The 17352-nt window shown below is 39.1% G+C and overlaps 1 protein-coding gene across 2 annotated transcripts; it reads right to left on the minus strand.

The window, feature by feature from the left end:
* Positions 1–1549: 1549 nt before the first annotated feature.
* On the minus strand, positions 1550–11025 carry ccdc3b (coiled-coil domain containing 3b). Of its 2 annotated transcripts, XM_030729796.1 has the most exons (4): positions 10298–11025; positions 6943–7117; positions 2564–2904; positions 1550–2518 (listed from the first exon to the last, which is right to left on the minus strand). In XM_030729796.1, the coding sequence occupies exons 1-3, from the start codon at positions 10654–10656 to the stop codon at positions 2611–2613; spliced, it is 828 nt and encodes a 275-aa protein (XP_030585656.1). In that variant the 5' UTR covers positions 10657–11025; the 3' UTR covers positions 1550–2518; positions 2564–2610. The 2 variants fall into 2 exon arrangements, with proteins under 2 accessions (XP_030585656.1, XP_030585655.1); XM_030729795.1 differs by having other exon boundaries at positions 1550–2904; positions 10298–11022.
* Between the last annotated feature and the right edge of the window lie 6327 nt (positions 11026–17352).

Here is a 17352-nt window from a genome sequence, read left to right on the forward strand (position 1 = left end):
ACAACAGAGCAGCAAGAGACTTCCTGACATGAAATGTGTTTGAAATGTGTCAGTTTTTTGTTTCTCCTCTGGCCACACAACGAGGGGCAGTCCCCCCATTCCCTCCGTTTTATGCGACAGCGCCATGTGGAAGAAATTTGGTTCAGCTCTCATGGAAATTGTGTTGAAAATTTCATCTGCCAAGATGATTTTGCATCTTAAATGTTCCTGCGTTCACTGTGAAAGTTCACCAGATCTGAGGTGGAGAAAAGGCTGAGAGCGAGGGGTCAGCATGGGGTTGATTTATTTTTAGGACTGATCGTGCTTTTGGGTTCTTGGACAACTTTTGATTTATTAGCAGCAAATCACACTAAATATGTTGTGCATGCCAGAGAGCATTTATCATTTCTGATGTGAAAACATGGAAAGCAGGAAACATCCCAACTTAAATTCATTACCACTCTGCAGTGCAGCTCTCTCAGTAGTCGCATTGTTCCGTTGTTTGGCTAGACACATTTATTTTAAAGTATCAAATGAAAAGATCTTAGGAACAAAGACAAAGAAGCACAACTGGTTTAAACTGTTACATGAAACCCTTTTCTTTTTCTGATTGGACAAATCTGGAAACAGACCTAGACTACAACAGTGCAATGGTGACTTTTTGCAGAGTTACAGTACTGTGCGAAAGCTGTGAGCCAAGCCTCGTTTCTTTATATTTTCCTTCAAAGGAGCCAACCTTTCTTCTAATTCTTAAAGTTCTCCAAGCTTTCTGAAGGTCAAAGTTTTTCTTTGGACATTGGCTTCTTTTTACTTCCTGGTCAAAATTGGAAGAATTATGAATGCAGAAAAATTCCATTGGATTTTGATTCACCAAGGAATACCATCTGGAAAGCACCTCATTTGCAGTGGCTTAATTTTTTAGCATGACAATGACAAACATTAAAACAGAAAAAATGTAACAGTCATGGATTGGCTTCCCCAGAGCCTGGACCTCAATAGTATTGAAGCAGTGTGGGATCATCTTGACAGAGAACACAACAAAAGGCAGCCAACTTCCAAAGAAGTGCTTTGACTGTCCTTCAAGAAGCCTGGAGAACTATTCCTGAAGACTACTAAAAGAAATGACAAGAAAGCTGCCCCAGAGAGTTCAGGCTGTGCTGAAGAATAACCAACTATTGACTTTAAAGCTCATTAGAACTGTACAAACTCTGTTTTTGGCTCACATTTTATTTCCCTACAGTACATGTTTGCACATTTCAACAAATCACTGCACCTATTTCTCATTTTCCTAAAAAATCATGAGAAATGAGAGTTGGCTACAAACTTTCACACAGTACTGTACACTGATCCGCATAATGTTAAAAACCCTGCCAGATGATGTGATATCTCATTGCAGTGGCATATGTTGGAGGATGGGATGGGATGTGTTGGAAAGAGGAAAATCAGGATCTAAGGGCCAAACAATGATGAAAATGAAATAAACTCTGACAAATGCAACTTTTTGTAAAAATTAATTTATTCCCAAAAGCTGCACTTGCTATTACAAAAGCTATTATTGTATCAAGGCAAGCCCAATGTTTACATTTTAGAGAGAGCAAAATAATATCAAAAGCAAATACAGAATGTATAATAAAAGCAACCTTTTTTTTCTGACACAGAAAAAGCCAATCCTGTACCACGCCAGGCTCACTGGCTGGAATTATTGGGTGCTCAACACCCTGTTTTCATATACAAAAATGACACTTTGATTTATCACAAATCACAAATAAATGTGAACTGGAATATTAAAAATGTTTTTGACACCTTATGTTTCGGTATTCTCCTCCTAGACACAACCAGAACAATATGCAGACCTATAATCACTTACATCACACATACTTATTTAAGCTCACCAGCTTGCATATCCAGTCATTTTAAGCATCTGAAATTAACCTTTTTTTAAAAGAACTCAACAAATAAAGAACTTTCAGACTTCTCAGATAATAAAATGTCATTTGTACCTCAGTATTCTTGAAACTTAATTTTAAACTTTAATTTTAAAGTGTTTTGAGTATTTTGATAACAAAAGCAAGAAATTCTAATATTCATACAATGTTTGTGTCCAGCACAGAAAAAAGAAATATCCAAAGAGATATTTCATTTCCAATGTTTGAACATTATCTCCCTATTGTTTGGACATCCAAAAGCTATGAACTATGACCTTTCTAGCAATTGTATGTGCTGCCACTGAAATAAACTAACAGAGAACAATGGTATAAGTTGCAGGTTAGGAAAGGTGACAGTACAGTTATTCAGAGAGACTGATCATTGAAGTAAGACTCTTAATGTAGGTGACAATGTCACTGGCACAGATCAACTGAACCATGAACTAAAGAGTGATGCGCTAAACTTTGTTGCATCAGCAAAGCAGAGGAATCATTCTGCAGGTTAGAATGAATGTTTCTTTAGAAATAACAACATGAAACCTGTGGAAGGCACAGAGAATGCAGTAGTTCTCGTGTTTATTCTGAATTGTGGATATTTTTGCTGTTTCTGTCACCTCGCCCAACATTTCGTTTACTATTATTTCAGTTTGATCTGCCACTAATGCTTCACAGAGAGCATTTCTTCATCGGTTAATGGGAAGAAGCTCTAATTTTTCAGCTTTTTGGAGAGGGCCTTTTTAAGCGGCTGGTTCTTCTGTTCCTGAGTCGTGTCCTGATCGGGGTGACTTTGCGGCTTCTTTGACTCGTAAATCTGTTTGAAACTGAGGGTTTGTTGCTCTTTTGTTGTGTCTCGCTGAGCCTGGCGTAGCAAACGCTTCATGGTCTTCACCTTTTCTCTCAGGTGGCCATTGGCTTTCTCCAAGGAGCGCACTTTCTGGGAGAGCGTCCTCACCCTCTCTTCCTCCTCAAACAGAGCCTTCTGCACGGTGGAGCACATCAACTACGAGGAGAAGGGGAAAAAGACCTAAATGCATTTGTGTTACCTGGAAAAGCATGAGAAGCCTTACACTTTTAGGTACATGTGTGAAAAGTTACAACTAACCTCTCAGTGAAGGTCGGTGTTAGCCCTATTCTGCAGGCTTTCCCACAAAACTTTGTCCTGAACTGCAAGTTGAGTGAAATCATAGTTGGAGTTTTATCCCACGATGACTCATGCTAAATACTGGTGTCAAATCTAATATCTCTGTGATGCATTTAAGACGTAGCACCTACTAGATCTGTTGTTTTTGATGCCAGAAACAAATGAGAGAACACTTCTGGCATGTTTTTAGGCTGACAACCAGTCCCAACAGCTCATAAGTCTTCCAGTGTTTTAGCATTTATATAAACAGTAGAGAATTTCTTGCTTTGTAACTGTGGCTGTGAACTGTTTTTAGCATTATCATGCAGCACATCTTCTGCTCTTTATGCAACACAGCAGACAACAGCGCAGCTCTATAGCAACTAGTCTCAGGTAGGGAAAACTGTTACACAACATACTCTCCCCATTTCATTAAGACACCACTGCGAGATGGAACCTGTGACAGACAATCCAAAGGGCTGGACCTTTCCTAGGTGAAAACAAAATGAGCTCCAGATGCCTCAGACTGCATGCCTGTCTGCCTGAGTGTGGATTTCCTTAGCAGATCCTAATGCTTCCACATGGACCAGCTTGAAACACTGATGTAAATTCGCCTCCATCAGATAACAACCACGCATGGTTTTTCAGGAAATGTTAAAAATGTGCTGCTGGCTACCTGGCCACATTGCTGCTTAGTGCATTACTACTTGTTATATTAGCTCTAGGTTTGTCTCAGAGGGAATTCTGTGGAAGTATTAAACTTTATAATGCAAAGAATGAAGTTTAGAACCACAAAATAAATGTTTTATGAAGCACGAGGTGTAAAATGGCACATCTAAGTTTTGTGTGCACATAAACACACATTCAGTCATAGGTGAGCCAAAGAAAACCTGAACTAAAAAGGGCACCGAGCAGCTAGTGTGAAATATTAATTGGTGTATTTCATCTTCAACAGACTTTACAGTATATTAAATTATTAAAGCCTGCTGCACAACAAGCTTCAAGGGACACGAAAGTCAAATTTGTTTATTCAGGATTCACAACATATGGGACACATGGTCTTTCAGTTAAATACACATACGTCCTGTAGAAAACACAGCATCAGACTGGTATTGTTAATATTTGAAGGAGTGAGAGGAAAAAACCTCAAGCTTCTGTCAGAATTTACCCACAAAATGTTTTATTTGGTTGCCATTAATTGAAAAGTTTACAATTTACTTATAATTGTCAATTATATGGTTGTTCTTAATGCCTAATGACATACTGTAATGCATGAACTCTGTCTGTTTTGTCTCTTTGTCCACCAACTCCTCTCACACAATCACGAGCTGAGAAACCAAACTTGGCACACAGGTTTATCTCAGGCCCCTGAAGGTTCTTATCAGTGTCAGATATTATCATATCATCAGGTTGCCTTGCAGCCACCAAGCAATGGGCTGCAATGTTTTTGCCATTATGCGCCCACAGCACCTCAAAAAAGCACTGCATCATATTAACTTTGTGGCAAGACAATACTGTAGCTTGGACAGTTAGTACATTGAATAGATTCTGATTTTTAGACCCTAAAATAGCTCAAGCTAATGTGAACCACATTTTTCTTCTTTCTTTTTGCAATTTTACAAAAATGCATCCAGGAGGCACAGACTCAATACCAGGACTTCTTATGTGTCTGATCTAAATCTGCTGTTTCCTCCCATCTCAGATAACAGAATATTTAAAGCCTTTCTTTGAGCAAACAAACACACACACATATATATATATATATATATATATGTATGTGTGTGTGTGTGTGTGTGTGTGTGTGTGTGTGTGTGTGTGTGTGTGTGTGTGTGTGTGTGTGACCTGAATGAAAGCACAGTTGTATACAGTACTGTGCAAAAGTCTTGAGTCAACCTTTATTACTTTATATGCCACTCAAAAAAAATGAAAGGAACATTTTGAAAACACATCAGACCTCAATGGGAAAAAAAAAATCACGCTGGCTGTCTACACTGATATGGACTGGGTAATGTGTTAGGAATGAAAAGATGCCATATCATTTGATGGAAACGAAAATTATCAACCTACAGAGGATCCACCATGCAATACCATCTGGAAAGTATCTGATTGGCAATGGCTTCCTTTTTCAGCATGACAATGACCCCAAGCACACTGCCATCGTAGTAAAAGCATACCTGGATTGAAAAATGGATTGACCTCCCCAGAACCCAGATCTCACCATTATTGAAGCAGTGTGGGATCATTTTGACAGAGAACAGAACAAAAGGCAGCCAACATCCAAAAAAGAGCTTTGAATGTTCTTCAAGAAGCCTGGAGAACTATTCCTGAAGACTGCTTAAAGAAATGACAAGAAAGCTGCCAAAGAGAGTTCAGGCTGTGTTATAGAATAAAGGTGGTCACACCAAATATTGACTTTCCAGCTTGTTCAAATTTTTTGCTGTATATATTGTATTTCCATGTTTGTTTGCAAATGTTTCAAAAAATAACTTTCCTAGCAAAATGTAAAGAAATGAGGGGTGGCTCAAGACTTTTGTAAAGTATGATATACTACCTGAAGCTGCACCATTCCTGCATTGTGTGATTAGCTTTGGCTCCATTGAGTCACTGGTTCAAAACAGTGTTTTTGGCTCCATTAGTGTGAGAAAAATAAAACTTTGGGAAAATCCCAGATTTTTAAAATTATATTTTTGTTCCTGATACAGTTTGGTGTTAAATCACATGATGACATCATGGCATTTGATTTACTGTGGTTGACACTGGACTATAAGATGTGTTACATATTATTCGATCTGATTTGAATTTGGGTCAACTGTCCCGACAACTGTTGCTGAGTACCACTAAAAACAAAGTCTGTTTTTATTTTTCTAAGAGGAAATCTAATCACCAGAGTGATGTAAGAAAGGGGCACTGATATCTAGATGTCACTCTGTAATTATAACCACAGGCCGGACCGAAAAAAAAAAAGAAAAAAAAAGCTTTCCATCAATGGAAACAGGAAAGCATATTTTAGTTCTTCTTACCCGTGGCAGATTCGTTCTTTTATGAGCAGTCAACAAATGATTGAAAACAGACAGAAGTGGACTGATATAAATGGGGGTGGGGGGCGGGGGGTGGCTTATGCCAAAGGTTTAAATTCATTAAAGGAGATAAAGGAGTGGTGAGCAGCTGGAAACCCTTTCTATACTGACTCACTCAAGGTTAAGGAGCAGCATGTGTAGCCACAAACAAGCTTTAATCATTATTAGCAGTGACAGCAGGGGTGCAAAGTGGAGATCGAGCTTGTTGGTTGAGGTCATGTTAGAATCTCATGTGAATCACTAGAAGCATTATAAGAGTAAGAGTGCGGCACTGCTAAACCATCAATCTGCAATCTGGAGCTTTTTTTTATATATATAGAAAAAGTTGCCACTTACTTTGGTTTGTTGTATATTTTTTGTCCTTTAAACATAGTGATTTCTTATCTAACCCAGTGGTTCTTGAGCCACAATGCTATTACGCTAACCTTTATTTAATTAAAGTTCAACTGCTAAAAATTACTGGATGCAGGCCGTAAATTGCGGGGTGTGAGGTATAAATCTTTGTCAGCTTCTGAAAAAGTTTGAGAACCACTGATCCATCCAAACCTAAAGAAATATGCTTCTGGTTTTCCGTGCTGTAAGAACATATTAACTTCCTTTGAACAGAATGTCAAACTGAATCCTTTTTGTATTTACCGCAATGCTCGTGGCTATCGGGTCTTATATTACACTCTTTTCTGAAGTACTGTGTGGGAAGCCACCAGAACCTGCAGCAGCTAAATCAGAAAAAGGTTTCCCTCTCACTAACTGTGTTAAACAGATGACTTCAAAGGAAACATTTTTTACCAACACAACATCAAGCCTGTGTTGGCGGATCTCAAGCTTAGCAGTTTCTGCATACCCGGCTATCCTCCTGAGCCTCCCACTCCGGTGTAAAGGTGTGGACTTGAGTTCCAGGTGTGCAGTTGGAAAACTGGAAGAGGCTAGCAAACATGCGGTGGTTCTCTGTGGTGTCTGGAAAGATGGGGTCTTGAAAGTTCACTCCGTGGGGGACAATGTTGTAATTCTCATCCATCCTGCATGACAGAAAGGGGGAAAGAGTCTGTTGATACAATGATGAACAAAAGTGAAGTGTGGGCTTTCAGTAAAAGAAAAAAAAAAAGTCAAACATGTGGAAACAAACAGATGCACACAGACAAATAAACACATTGTGTAATATTTAATTGTCACCAGGAGTCCACTCAAAGCAAATGAGTGGACTTGTGTAAAATGCTTATAGAAATTTTAGATAATCTTCGTTTTACTTAGAATTCAGTGATTTAGTACTTATATCAGTTTCATATTTACAATAATTTATTTTTCTGAAAAAAGAAACACACACATCTCTAGAGAATTGTGAACATGTCTTGTCTATTTTTTATGAAAATTCAAGCATTATGTGGATGACTCAAACCAGCAAATTACAAGCCAAAGGCTTTTACAAAGCATGTTTCATATCTTCAGGAAGTCTTGAAGCAGTGGGTTTCCATACATCTGGATTCCATCTCATATCCCTCAAGGGACATCAAAAGTTTGGCTGTCCCTATAAGAGACTGTGTGGGTGTGTGTTGTATATGTGGGTATCTGTGTGCATGTTGAAAGAGCGAGGAGAAAGCTAATGTTTTGCTTCAATGGAAGATGTCAAAGGTGAAATGTAGTCACAGTGACTTTGCATACATTCTTCAGAAACTTAGAAAAGTTAGAATGCAGGTTTCGCCTCCTCTAAGGCTCAGTGTTAGGTTGCCTTATTTTGACGGAGAAGTTAAAAATCATGAAAAAAGTTAACTATAGGCTTAAGTTTTTACAGTGAGCATATGCTTAAAGCAGAACACTCAGTCTGTCTCATTTAAAGGTCCTGAGGGAGGTCTTCGGTTGCATTTTTCTCCATGCTCGGCTCTGTCCGGGGAGCTTATACTCATGATTGATTGGAAAGACTATTTTAGTCAGAGACTATGCTTTTAGGGCTTTTACAGCAGGAAATGAACATCCACTGGGGACTGTTTTCAGTACGGCCATGCTAACACAGTGTCTGAGATTTGGTGTTGCGCTCCACTGAAACTCTAAACTGATCTATTTCAGGTTCATGATGAGGAGTCTCGAGTTTGCACACAGCAGAACATGCAAACATCATTTGTTTAAGCTATATCTCATCTCACATCTAAACTGTCTGATTTTAATGCTCTCTAAATATTTGGATGCTGTGCTGTCAAACACCACATCAAAGTGAAATTAACACAATTTTTTAAGATACCGTACTAAAAGAACGGTTGGGAAATAAATGTACTTGCTATGTTTGCAATTACTGAGAAACTTAGTGGGATTCTGTAAATATATCTATGTATGAAGCTACCAACAGCAGCCAGTTATTGGCTTAGTGTAATCATCCCTTCACTCACTGAGCCTCCAGAGGGAGGAAAGGGCGTTCTTCCACCCCACTCTTGCCAAGTGCATGCTCCTTTGAGACACTTTGATTTCTCTATTAATGTTTTATATCTTGCTTGGTCACAGCCATAGGGTGACAATTTCAGGCTTTGTTCTGATCTCTACAGGTTTTTATCTAAAATTATGAGTCTTGCAACACACTGTCATTTGATATGTCGTTGTTATACTCTAATAACTGTTTCTGTCTGAATAATTGCTTGGCCTCTGGAACTGTTATTTTTAAGCCAAACTGAGTGATCTTCGTTGTAAGCAATACACTGACAATTTTTCAAATCCAAATGCCCTTAAATCCTCTTTAAAGGAAAAAATGTGGGTTAACATATTTTGGGGGTTTTCCTCCATTATATCTTTGGTAAACACTGACAAAGACCACTTTACTGGAGTAATCATGGCTTTTTAATTATCTTCAGGTCTCCACTTAAACACAGCTCTGTTGCGACTTGCTTCAGGAAGTTTCCGATAGCGGTCGTCTGCCTGATTACAGGGATAACATCCGGAGGTTTTCACCATCGCAACAGGGAGGACAGCAAAGCTGCCCCTGGAGGTGTGATTAACTCATACTGGTGAAATCATATGAAAGTCTTTTTGCTATCATCACTCACAGCAAACCACCATCACACATGTGCGTGCAATTCTGCATATATGAGGTGTAACATGTGCTATAAAATACTATTGTTGTTGGCTCTGCTGCATACCCTCATGTGGGACAGACAAACTTTAAACTTGAGGAATGCCTTTTAGTGCTCCTCTCTGAATATCTGTCTTCATCTGTAAGGCCTGTCAGCACACGTTTCTTTTATCCGGTGGCGTACTGGTGCATAATCGCAGGACTAAAGGTGGTCGTGCTGACCGCTGGTGTGCTGATAACTCTCCGGGGTGAAAATTCTTTGTAGGTTTACCTTCAAGCTGTTGGAAATGTCTGGCTCTGTAATTACACTAGCTGGAATGCAATAGACGTCTCCTGAGCAACAGTGTTATTTCTGTTCAACACAGACATTTAGGAATTAACCTGCCGCATACTTTTCTTTTTTTCTTTTTTGTTTTGGAAATCTGGAAATTGGTTAGTTACTAGACACATTAACCAAAATTGGGACAGTGTCACAGACAGACAATAACTGAAAGAGAATCTATGGGGACAGGTGCCAGTTATCTGCCTTTGAGTGCAAATACACTAAATCTTTTGACATTACTTTGTTTCCATGACAGATGTCAGCACAGGCCTGACGAGGTGCTGGTTTTCATTGGAAAGAGTGCTGCGTTCCGTCTGTGGATTTTGCATTATTCATAGAGAATAAATCACATCTGCACTTAATGAGGATGAAGAAAACTTAATTCCACTAGTGATCATAATTCATATTCACTGTTTAAAGCAATAAAATAGCTTTAAAGTGAACCTTTTGTTTTCTGTCGTTTAAATATTTAACTGCCTCTTGGGTCTAAGAGGATCTAAGATAAAGATCGCCATGTCAGTTATGTCATAAATGTGTACTTGAGTGTTTACATATGAAATCCTTAAAATCAGTCTACTTTAGGCTACATTTCCAGTGTGGATGGCTAAGGTGTGTGGAAATGTATGTAGCATTTGAACTAAACAGACAGGAGGGGCTTATTACTAATAGGGAGAAAAACCTTTAACATAACCTTTAATTTTCTAAGACTTGCATCAAATCAACGCCCAGCTGTCTGTTACTATGACATACCACGGTGGCCCATAAAACTTTGTTCATCTGTGACAAAAAGGTCATTTAAAATGTCATTAAATAGAGGCTCTTCACCTTAGAAAGAAGTAGTAGTTGTTGTCTGTGGTGACGCTGTAGGAGAAGCAGGGGAAGTAGCCTAGGCCGGTGACATTAAACCTGGAGCCCGCAGGGACCTCCAGCATGCTGCCCCACGCCTGATCGCACAGGAGCTCAATCTCGGCGGAGAAGAGCAGATCAGTGTCGTGCTGCCATGGCAGATAGTTATAGACGCTGTACGACTCCTTGTGTAGTGCCAGCACCTTGGCAAAGACGATGATCTCCGCCAGCTCTGCACGGCACGCTTCCGTCTGAGGTCTCCAGTCGTGGGGTAGCTGACACCCCCAGCTTCCCTCGGGACGGACGACTGCAAAAATAAACGCCAAAGTAATCCACATGGTGTAACAGTGAGGGGACAGCTGTGGGTCAGGGAGGCGCACCAAGACGCAAAGTGCTGAAGATGGATGAAATCACGGAGGGGAAAAAAAAAAAAAAAAAAAGCTGCAGGGATTTCACTACAGGCGCATACTTCCACCAATACTGAACTGATATTTAGTTTCAGAGTAAGTTAATTGAAAAAAAAAAAGAAAAGTTTTATACTACAAATATTCCCGGGTAGCCCTCACCGCGGTCCTGCTACTGCCTCCAGCCACAACTCCTGCAAGTGAATCAGCCCATTCACCTCAGCATCCCCCTGCAAAAAACGTTGCCTCTCACCTTTAGAATGGCAACAGGAGGGGCAAAGAAGAAGTGCTCATTCAAACCAACGTTTGCAATTTCAAAAGTGCATTTTCCTTCAAATTTGTAAAAAAAAAAAAAAAAGGCTCGGCCTTCAGTGTTAATAAACTCTGGCGCTTAACGCAACAAAGCCGCCGTGAAAGAATTACCGCAAACAATAGGTTATGGGTTTTAGTTGAAGTTTAAGAAAGGATAGTGGCGCCCTCTACTGAGGGAGGTAGTAGTAGAGCATAGCAGAGGTAGTTGAAGTTGAAATAGAGGTAGAACTGAAAATTGAGTAGATCACTTAACCGTCCATCTATCCGTCCATTTAGGACGCGGGGGCAGCAGCCTAAACAGAGAAGCCTACCACCCCAGCCGCGACCTCCGGCTTATCCAGGGGAACGCCGAGGCGCTCCCAGGCCAGCCGAGAGACGTAATCTCTCCAGCGTGTCCTGGGGCCTCCTCCCGGGACATGCCGGGAACACCTCGCCTAGGAGACATCCAGTCAACTACCTCAGCGAGCTCCTTTCGATGCCTTGCTCCCTCCCATTTAAATGCAGAGTTATATGCAGATGAATTTAAAAAAAAAAAAAAAAAAAAAAAAAAAAAAAAAAAAAAGAGTCCAGGAGAAATGCAAATCATTCGGAGGTGAAATGCTGGGCCTCAATGGTGAGTTATGTATCTTACTTGTAACTAATGATGGATTTTCTAATTTAAGTACAATTTATTGTCTTTCAGCATTTAGTTATCAGGACAAAATTCATCCAGAAGTATACCTAAATTATAACAATTAACAGTATAGCTATAATAATATTTTCAAATATGTGGTCTATTTTAATACTTCCACTATCTTGAAACTTCATTAAAGTTTGTATGTTTTTGTTGATGAATTTAGTAAAATGAACCCCATGTGGTCATAGTACAATAGAGACAATACACCTCTAGGTGGCATCGCAATCCACTCAAAGGGCTCTGTCAATGTCACGCGTTGCTGCGAAGTAGAATTTATTTGCAGCTGTTGAAGTTTTATAATGAGAACTGCCACTTTTGGGAGTATTTCCTATTTTAATTGTCTTGCTTGTGTTGGTGCAAATGCATGCTGACCCGCGTGAGTTCATTCTTCTGTCTAAACTATGTTTTATTGTCGCTTTGGTTGAATAAGTGTAAAACAATTCAGCGCAGCGCCCTTGCTCCATAATCCAACCAGTAAGACGGAAATGAAACAAGTCTGATGGAGTGTCATGATGATAGTGATTCAAGAATACACACTTCAATACATGTAATAACTCAGTCATGTTTTTGTTTTATTTTCTTAAGCTCCTGTGGCACTTTGGGTGAATATAATTAGCAGTGGGAGTAAAGTGGGACGATCCGCCTCAGTGGGGCCCTTTGAGGCCTGAATAAATCCGTTGGGTGACTGAATCTTGATTACAAAAGAAAAATAATAGTTTTTTTTTTAATATCAATCTTATGATAAATAAACCTATGCACCCGCTAGGCTACACACAAACTCTAGGATAAACCACGCATAATTACAACTACACATAGCTCATAGAGAAATGTAGCCACTGTTATAGAAGTGGTGGCATCAGCACAAGCAGGACAATAAAAATAGGAAACAATCCCAAAATTGGCCATTCTCATTATATAACTTCAACAGCTGCAAGTGAATTCTACTACACAGATCCTGTTTCTTCAGCAATATTCACTGCAATATTACAATATTACAAGACAAATTCAGTACAAAAATCAGAAAACTGTAACTAGAACAGAAATAAAAAATGATTCAAAGTAGATTTTTATTTTCAAACTTGATTCAACCTTTCACATCCTTATTGGACCATTAAGGTTTTAAAGCTCCATGACTTAATTATCTTCCACCACATTAGATTACTACAGAAGCAGTTAGTGAGTCAATCACAAGCAAAGTTACTACTTTTTATTTTTTTGGTTAACTTTTATTCAGTGTTTCAAAACGTTTTATGACTCTTAAACCTATTCTGAATATAGCTCTGATGTGATCCCACACACAGGTCCTGCTTCCCTGTGGCTCTGTACAAATCCATCAAATTCTTGTTGTCCCTGTGGGATTACTGGTTGGTTGTATGGTGGTGGGCGTGGGTATGTCTCAGGTAACAAACACAAAGTAGCAGCACCTGAAAGGGGACACAGTATTCCAGTATATCACAGAGGAGTTACATCTGCAAGAGGACATGGCGGTGAAACTGCTGATTGTGATGCTCATGATCACCTACATCTGTGAAGGAGGTGAAGTGTTTTATGCTGTTTTTATGAGAGAGTGAGTGAGTGAGAGTGAGAGAGAGAGAGAGAGAGAGGGAGAGAGGGAAGGGGGGGGGGGGGGGTTCAGTGCTTTATTGGACTGAATTAAGATATCTGGCTCACCTGTTTATGTGGCAGCACTATTGAGAAAATCAGCAGCATCTGACTTCTTGCAAAAAAAGAGAGAGAAGCACCCATCAGGATGTTTTCCTGGAGGCTGCAGCACCGAAGTCAACGAGGCTGAAGAGCTGATAGAACTGAACATAGGAAGTGTAAGTAAGGGGTGGAAACACACCTAAAACACACACACTATCTGGTAGCTTAATTTTACACAAGTAGTTGTCATGCATAGACAACAGATCTTATATTTGTTTTTACCAAGTGCTTCCCTGATGCTAGACAATGCAGACTATTTTGAACAATATTGCATTAAATGATTGTGAAACTTCTCCAGCTGCTAAAATGTTACTGTTAGAAAATGTGCTGTATAATCAGCATGCCTGGGTTAAGGAAGAGACACAATTATGTTGACACATTCTGTAGTAATTGTAGAATTTATTAATGCATTTCTTGGTTATTGTCACAGTTTAAACTGCATTTAGGATGCATGCCATCTACAGATCTTTCACACCACATTCCTCCCTGCAGTCCTCAAAAAAACAAAAAAAAAACAAACAAACAAAAAAGAAAACAAGTATAAATGTCAGTAACTACAGACATCATAAAGAGAAAGATTTTGGGTAAAAGTGGGCCATGCCCCCATTTGGCCAGATCCTATCCACAAGAAAAATGAACCTCATGAACAAAGTCTATGTCCAGAGTTGAAAAGGACTTCTCTGTTTGACCAGAATAATGTGTAACTTAGTCAAGCAAGGCACTGAGACATGTATCATTACTGTGTTCCTACATACCAGGCCTGGAATCTGAAGACACAGCAAAGCCCATTAACACTGACTTTGTTACTTAGTGCATTTACTGCACGTATCAGATGACAGCATGAAAGCCAGCAGAGAGCTGGAATGTGATTAAGTGGACTGTCTGTCATGTTGTACACTTGGGTATTTGTTGTGTTGTTTTGCATAAATCTGTCCCATGCAACATTACTATAATTTTTTTTTTTAACAGAGACCTCTGCTAAATAATATAATACTGTGTACTATATTACTGCATGAGCTCATGACTATAACAACTCATTTACAGGAGGAGAGTTCCAGCCTGCTGTATAATGGAGACGCTTCCCAGAAGGACATAAACTATGTAAGCTGTAATTACTTGGAAGTTGAATCCTGTATTTATTATGCTATTAAAAAGTGCAAAAATATTGTTATACTTCACAGTAAAGCCTGCTTAACTGCTCTTGTCCTGTAGCAGAGCCCTGGAGAGGAAACTGTGGTGGATGAAGGGTCTGGGATGTAGCCAAGAGAGAGCAGAGAGCACAAGATGACGATGTTGTTGCTGGGTAAAAGGAAGCTTGGTTTGATCGAAGATGTTTGATTGCATCAACACAACAGAATTATGGAAAAAATATTACCACAAAATGTTAGTAGTTTTTAATGAAATGTTCATATAGTATAAAGGTATAATATATTTTGCTAATTTTGCATGGTATACCAGATACAGATATGTGAGCACCATTGAAAGTCTTCAGACCATTAATTACCTGTTATGCCACTTTTGTGATATGTTTGTCAATTCATGCACCCTATTCAATGTTGTTTTTTTGTTACCTGATTGTTTCTTATGCATATTTATTCCCTCTGTGATTAATAAACTGAGATCTACAGTTGTGGTGAGAAGTTTACGTGCACTCATCATCATCAAATTTTTTCTAATCGACACAGGGTCAAAAGTATACATACTGGCTCAACATAATCCCCTGCTAATATTTGGTTAAATGTCCCTTAACAAGTTGCACCTCAACCAAATGTTTTGGGTAGCCATCAACAAGTTTCTGGCATAATTTTGTCTGGATATTTGACCACTCTTTTAGGCAGACTTGGAAGAGTTCTTTTAAATTGGTTGGTTTCCTGGCACAGACCCAGCTTTCAAACATAGTCCACAAATTTTCAGTAGGGTTGAGGTTGAGGCTTTGGGAAGACCATTCCAGAAGCTTAATGTTATCCTGCTTTATCTATTCTGAAACCAGTTTTGATGTGTGTTCACACCCAACTGTGTCCAAGTTTCAACCATCTAACTGTTGATATGAAGCGAAGCTGAAGAATTTGGGGGTATCCTCCTTCTTCATTATTCCATCCACTTTGTGCAGTGTACCAGTACCACTTGCAGCAAAACAGCCCCAAAGCATGATGCTACCGCCACCACGCTTGGCAGCTGGTACAGTGTTCTTAGGTTTGAAAGCCTCACCTTTACTCCTCCAAACATGCCTCTTGTCATTGTGGCCAAATAGCTCAATCTTTGTCTCATCTGACCATAAAACTTTCCTCCAGAATGTATTTGGCTCGTCCATGTGGGCAGCTGCAAATTTCAGTCAAGCTTCAAGGTGTCAGTTTTTGAGCAGGGGATTCTTTCTTGGTCGGCACCCTCTTAATCCAAGTTGATGTAAAACTCACATCACTGTGGACAGGGATGCTGGTGTTCCAGCAGTTTCCAGTTCATGACAGGCTTGAGCCTTGGTGGTTCCTGGGTTGTTCCTGAACATTCTAACCAATTTCCTCTTAGGTGACAGTTTGGGTCTTCCTCCAGACCTTGGCAAACTGGTGACACTTCCAAATAACTTGTACTTATGTACAATCATTTGAACAATAATGATCTTGGAATGTGTAGTTGTTAGAAATGTCTCCAAGAGACCTTCCCAACTTGTGTAAATCTATAATATTCAGAGTTACTTGGACTTTCCCATTGTTTTAAGTATTGGTCAATCCAGTGAGTGCTGTCTTTTTCTGGGTGTATGTATATAGTCGAACCTGTATGTATACATTTGACCCTGTGTGGATTAGAGAAAATCCAAAATAAATTCAAACCTATGCACCCAAATCTTGTTTTTTAAAGTCATTAAAGATATATGCTGTATAATCATTTCACTCTGGAAAAAGAACCCTTCAAAGAAAATCCCAAAATTACCATGGTATTCATTCCCACGATGAGTGGATGTAAACTTCTGATCACAACTGTAATGGGATCTTTTCTATTGCTGAGGAAGTTACAGACTACTGCCTCCTTACTCTTGCCTTTAAATACTCCAAAACAAATATAACACATTTTAATCACTTTGTAATGTAAAAAATATTAATGCTGTTATACTTCAAAATGTATCACTAAACTCTTGGGAAATTAATTTTTTGCATTAGTTTTGTAATATATCAATCCATTGGTAAAGCAGTTATGGGGATTAGCACCTGCTCACTTAAACTTCATAATCGTTTTAATACAACTCAGTGACTGACACACAAAAAACAGCTCAGTCCATGCACTGGACTGTAGCCTGCGGCATTCAATTTTTGCAGTATAAGGATGCACTTAATAGATAGTGGTGGGTTTGCTCTAAATGTTTCATATAAATCTATTATATGAAATCTGTTAACGATTTGAAATAAAGTCTTGCTACTCCTATTCGTTCAGTTGTGTCGTCTATGACGTGTGGATGGGATATGAGTTTTTGTTCTCATAAGTCACATGGTGATCACGGGCTTTGATGGTCGCCTGCTCCTTGCATGTCTACTGTAGCCTGCAAATGGACAATAAAATCAATAAAAGTCGAAAATACATCGACTTGAGGCGTTAATCCTGTAATATTTACTAAGGTATTATTTTGAAGCGTGCAAGCTTTTCATACTGTGTTAATAATGGCCGGTATGCGCAGAGATTACACGTCACTACCTCTGTAATGTTGCCTTCATGTGCTCATCGTAAGCTCCTACTTTGACCGGATAAAGACTTAAGTGCTTACCAGATAACATGATCAAATTTTGTACAGTATTATCCTATAATATTATCAATATTATACACTTTTACACGATTACTAGAACTTTACCCGGAGAAAGAAATTGCCTTTGAAATGTAATAATTTAAATATTAAATGTAATCAGCTAAAATATATTCCTCATGCTACTACATGCTATTAATATAATTTTATA

This window comes from Archocentrus centrarchus, chromosome 5 (assembly GCF_007364275.1).
Source record: "Archocentrus centrarchus isolate MPI-CPG fArcCen1 chromosome 5, fArcCen1, whole genome shotgun sequence".
NCBI lineage: Eukaryota > Metazoa > Chordata > Actinopteri > Cichliformes > Cichlidae > Archocentrus > Archocentrus centrarchus.

Bases quoted from the DNA above. Each gene is read 5' to 3' on its own strand.
- ccdc3b (XM_030729796.1), bottom strand. From the start codon at position 10,656: ATGTGGATTACTTTGGCGTTTATTTTTGCAGTCGTCCGTCCCGAGGGA. The intron at 7,118-10,297 runs GTGAAGAGCCTC...TCTGTCATGCAG, and splicing joins AACTACTACTTCTTTCTAAG to GATGGATGAGAATTACAACA. The intron at 2,905-6,942 runs GTATGCAGAAAC...TTCTCCTCGTAG, and splicing joins AGGCTCAGGAGGATAGCCGG to TTGATGTGCTCCACCGTGCA.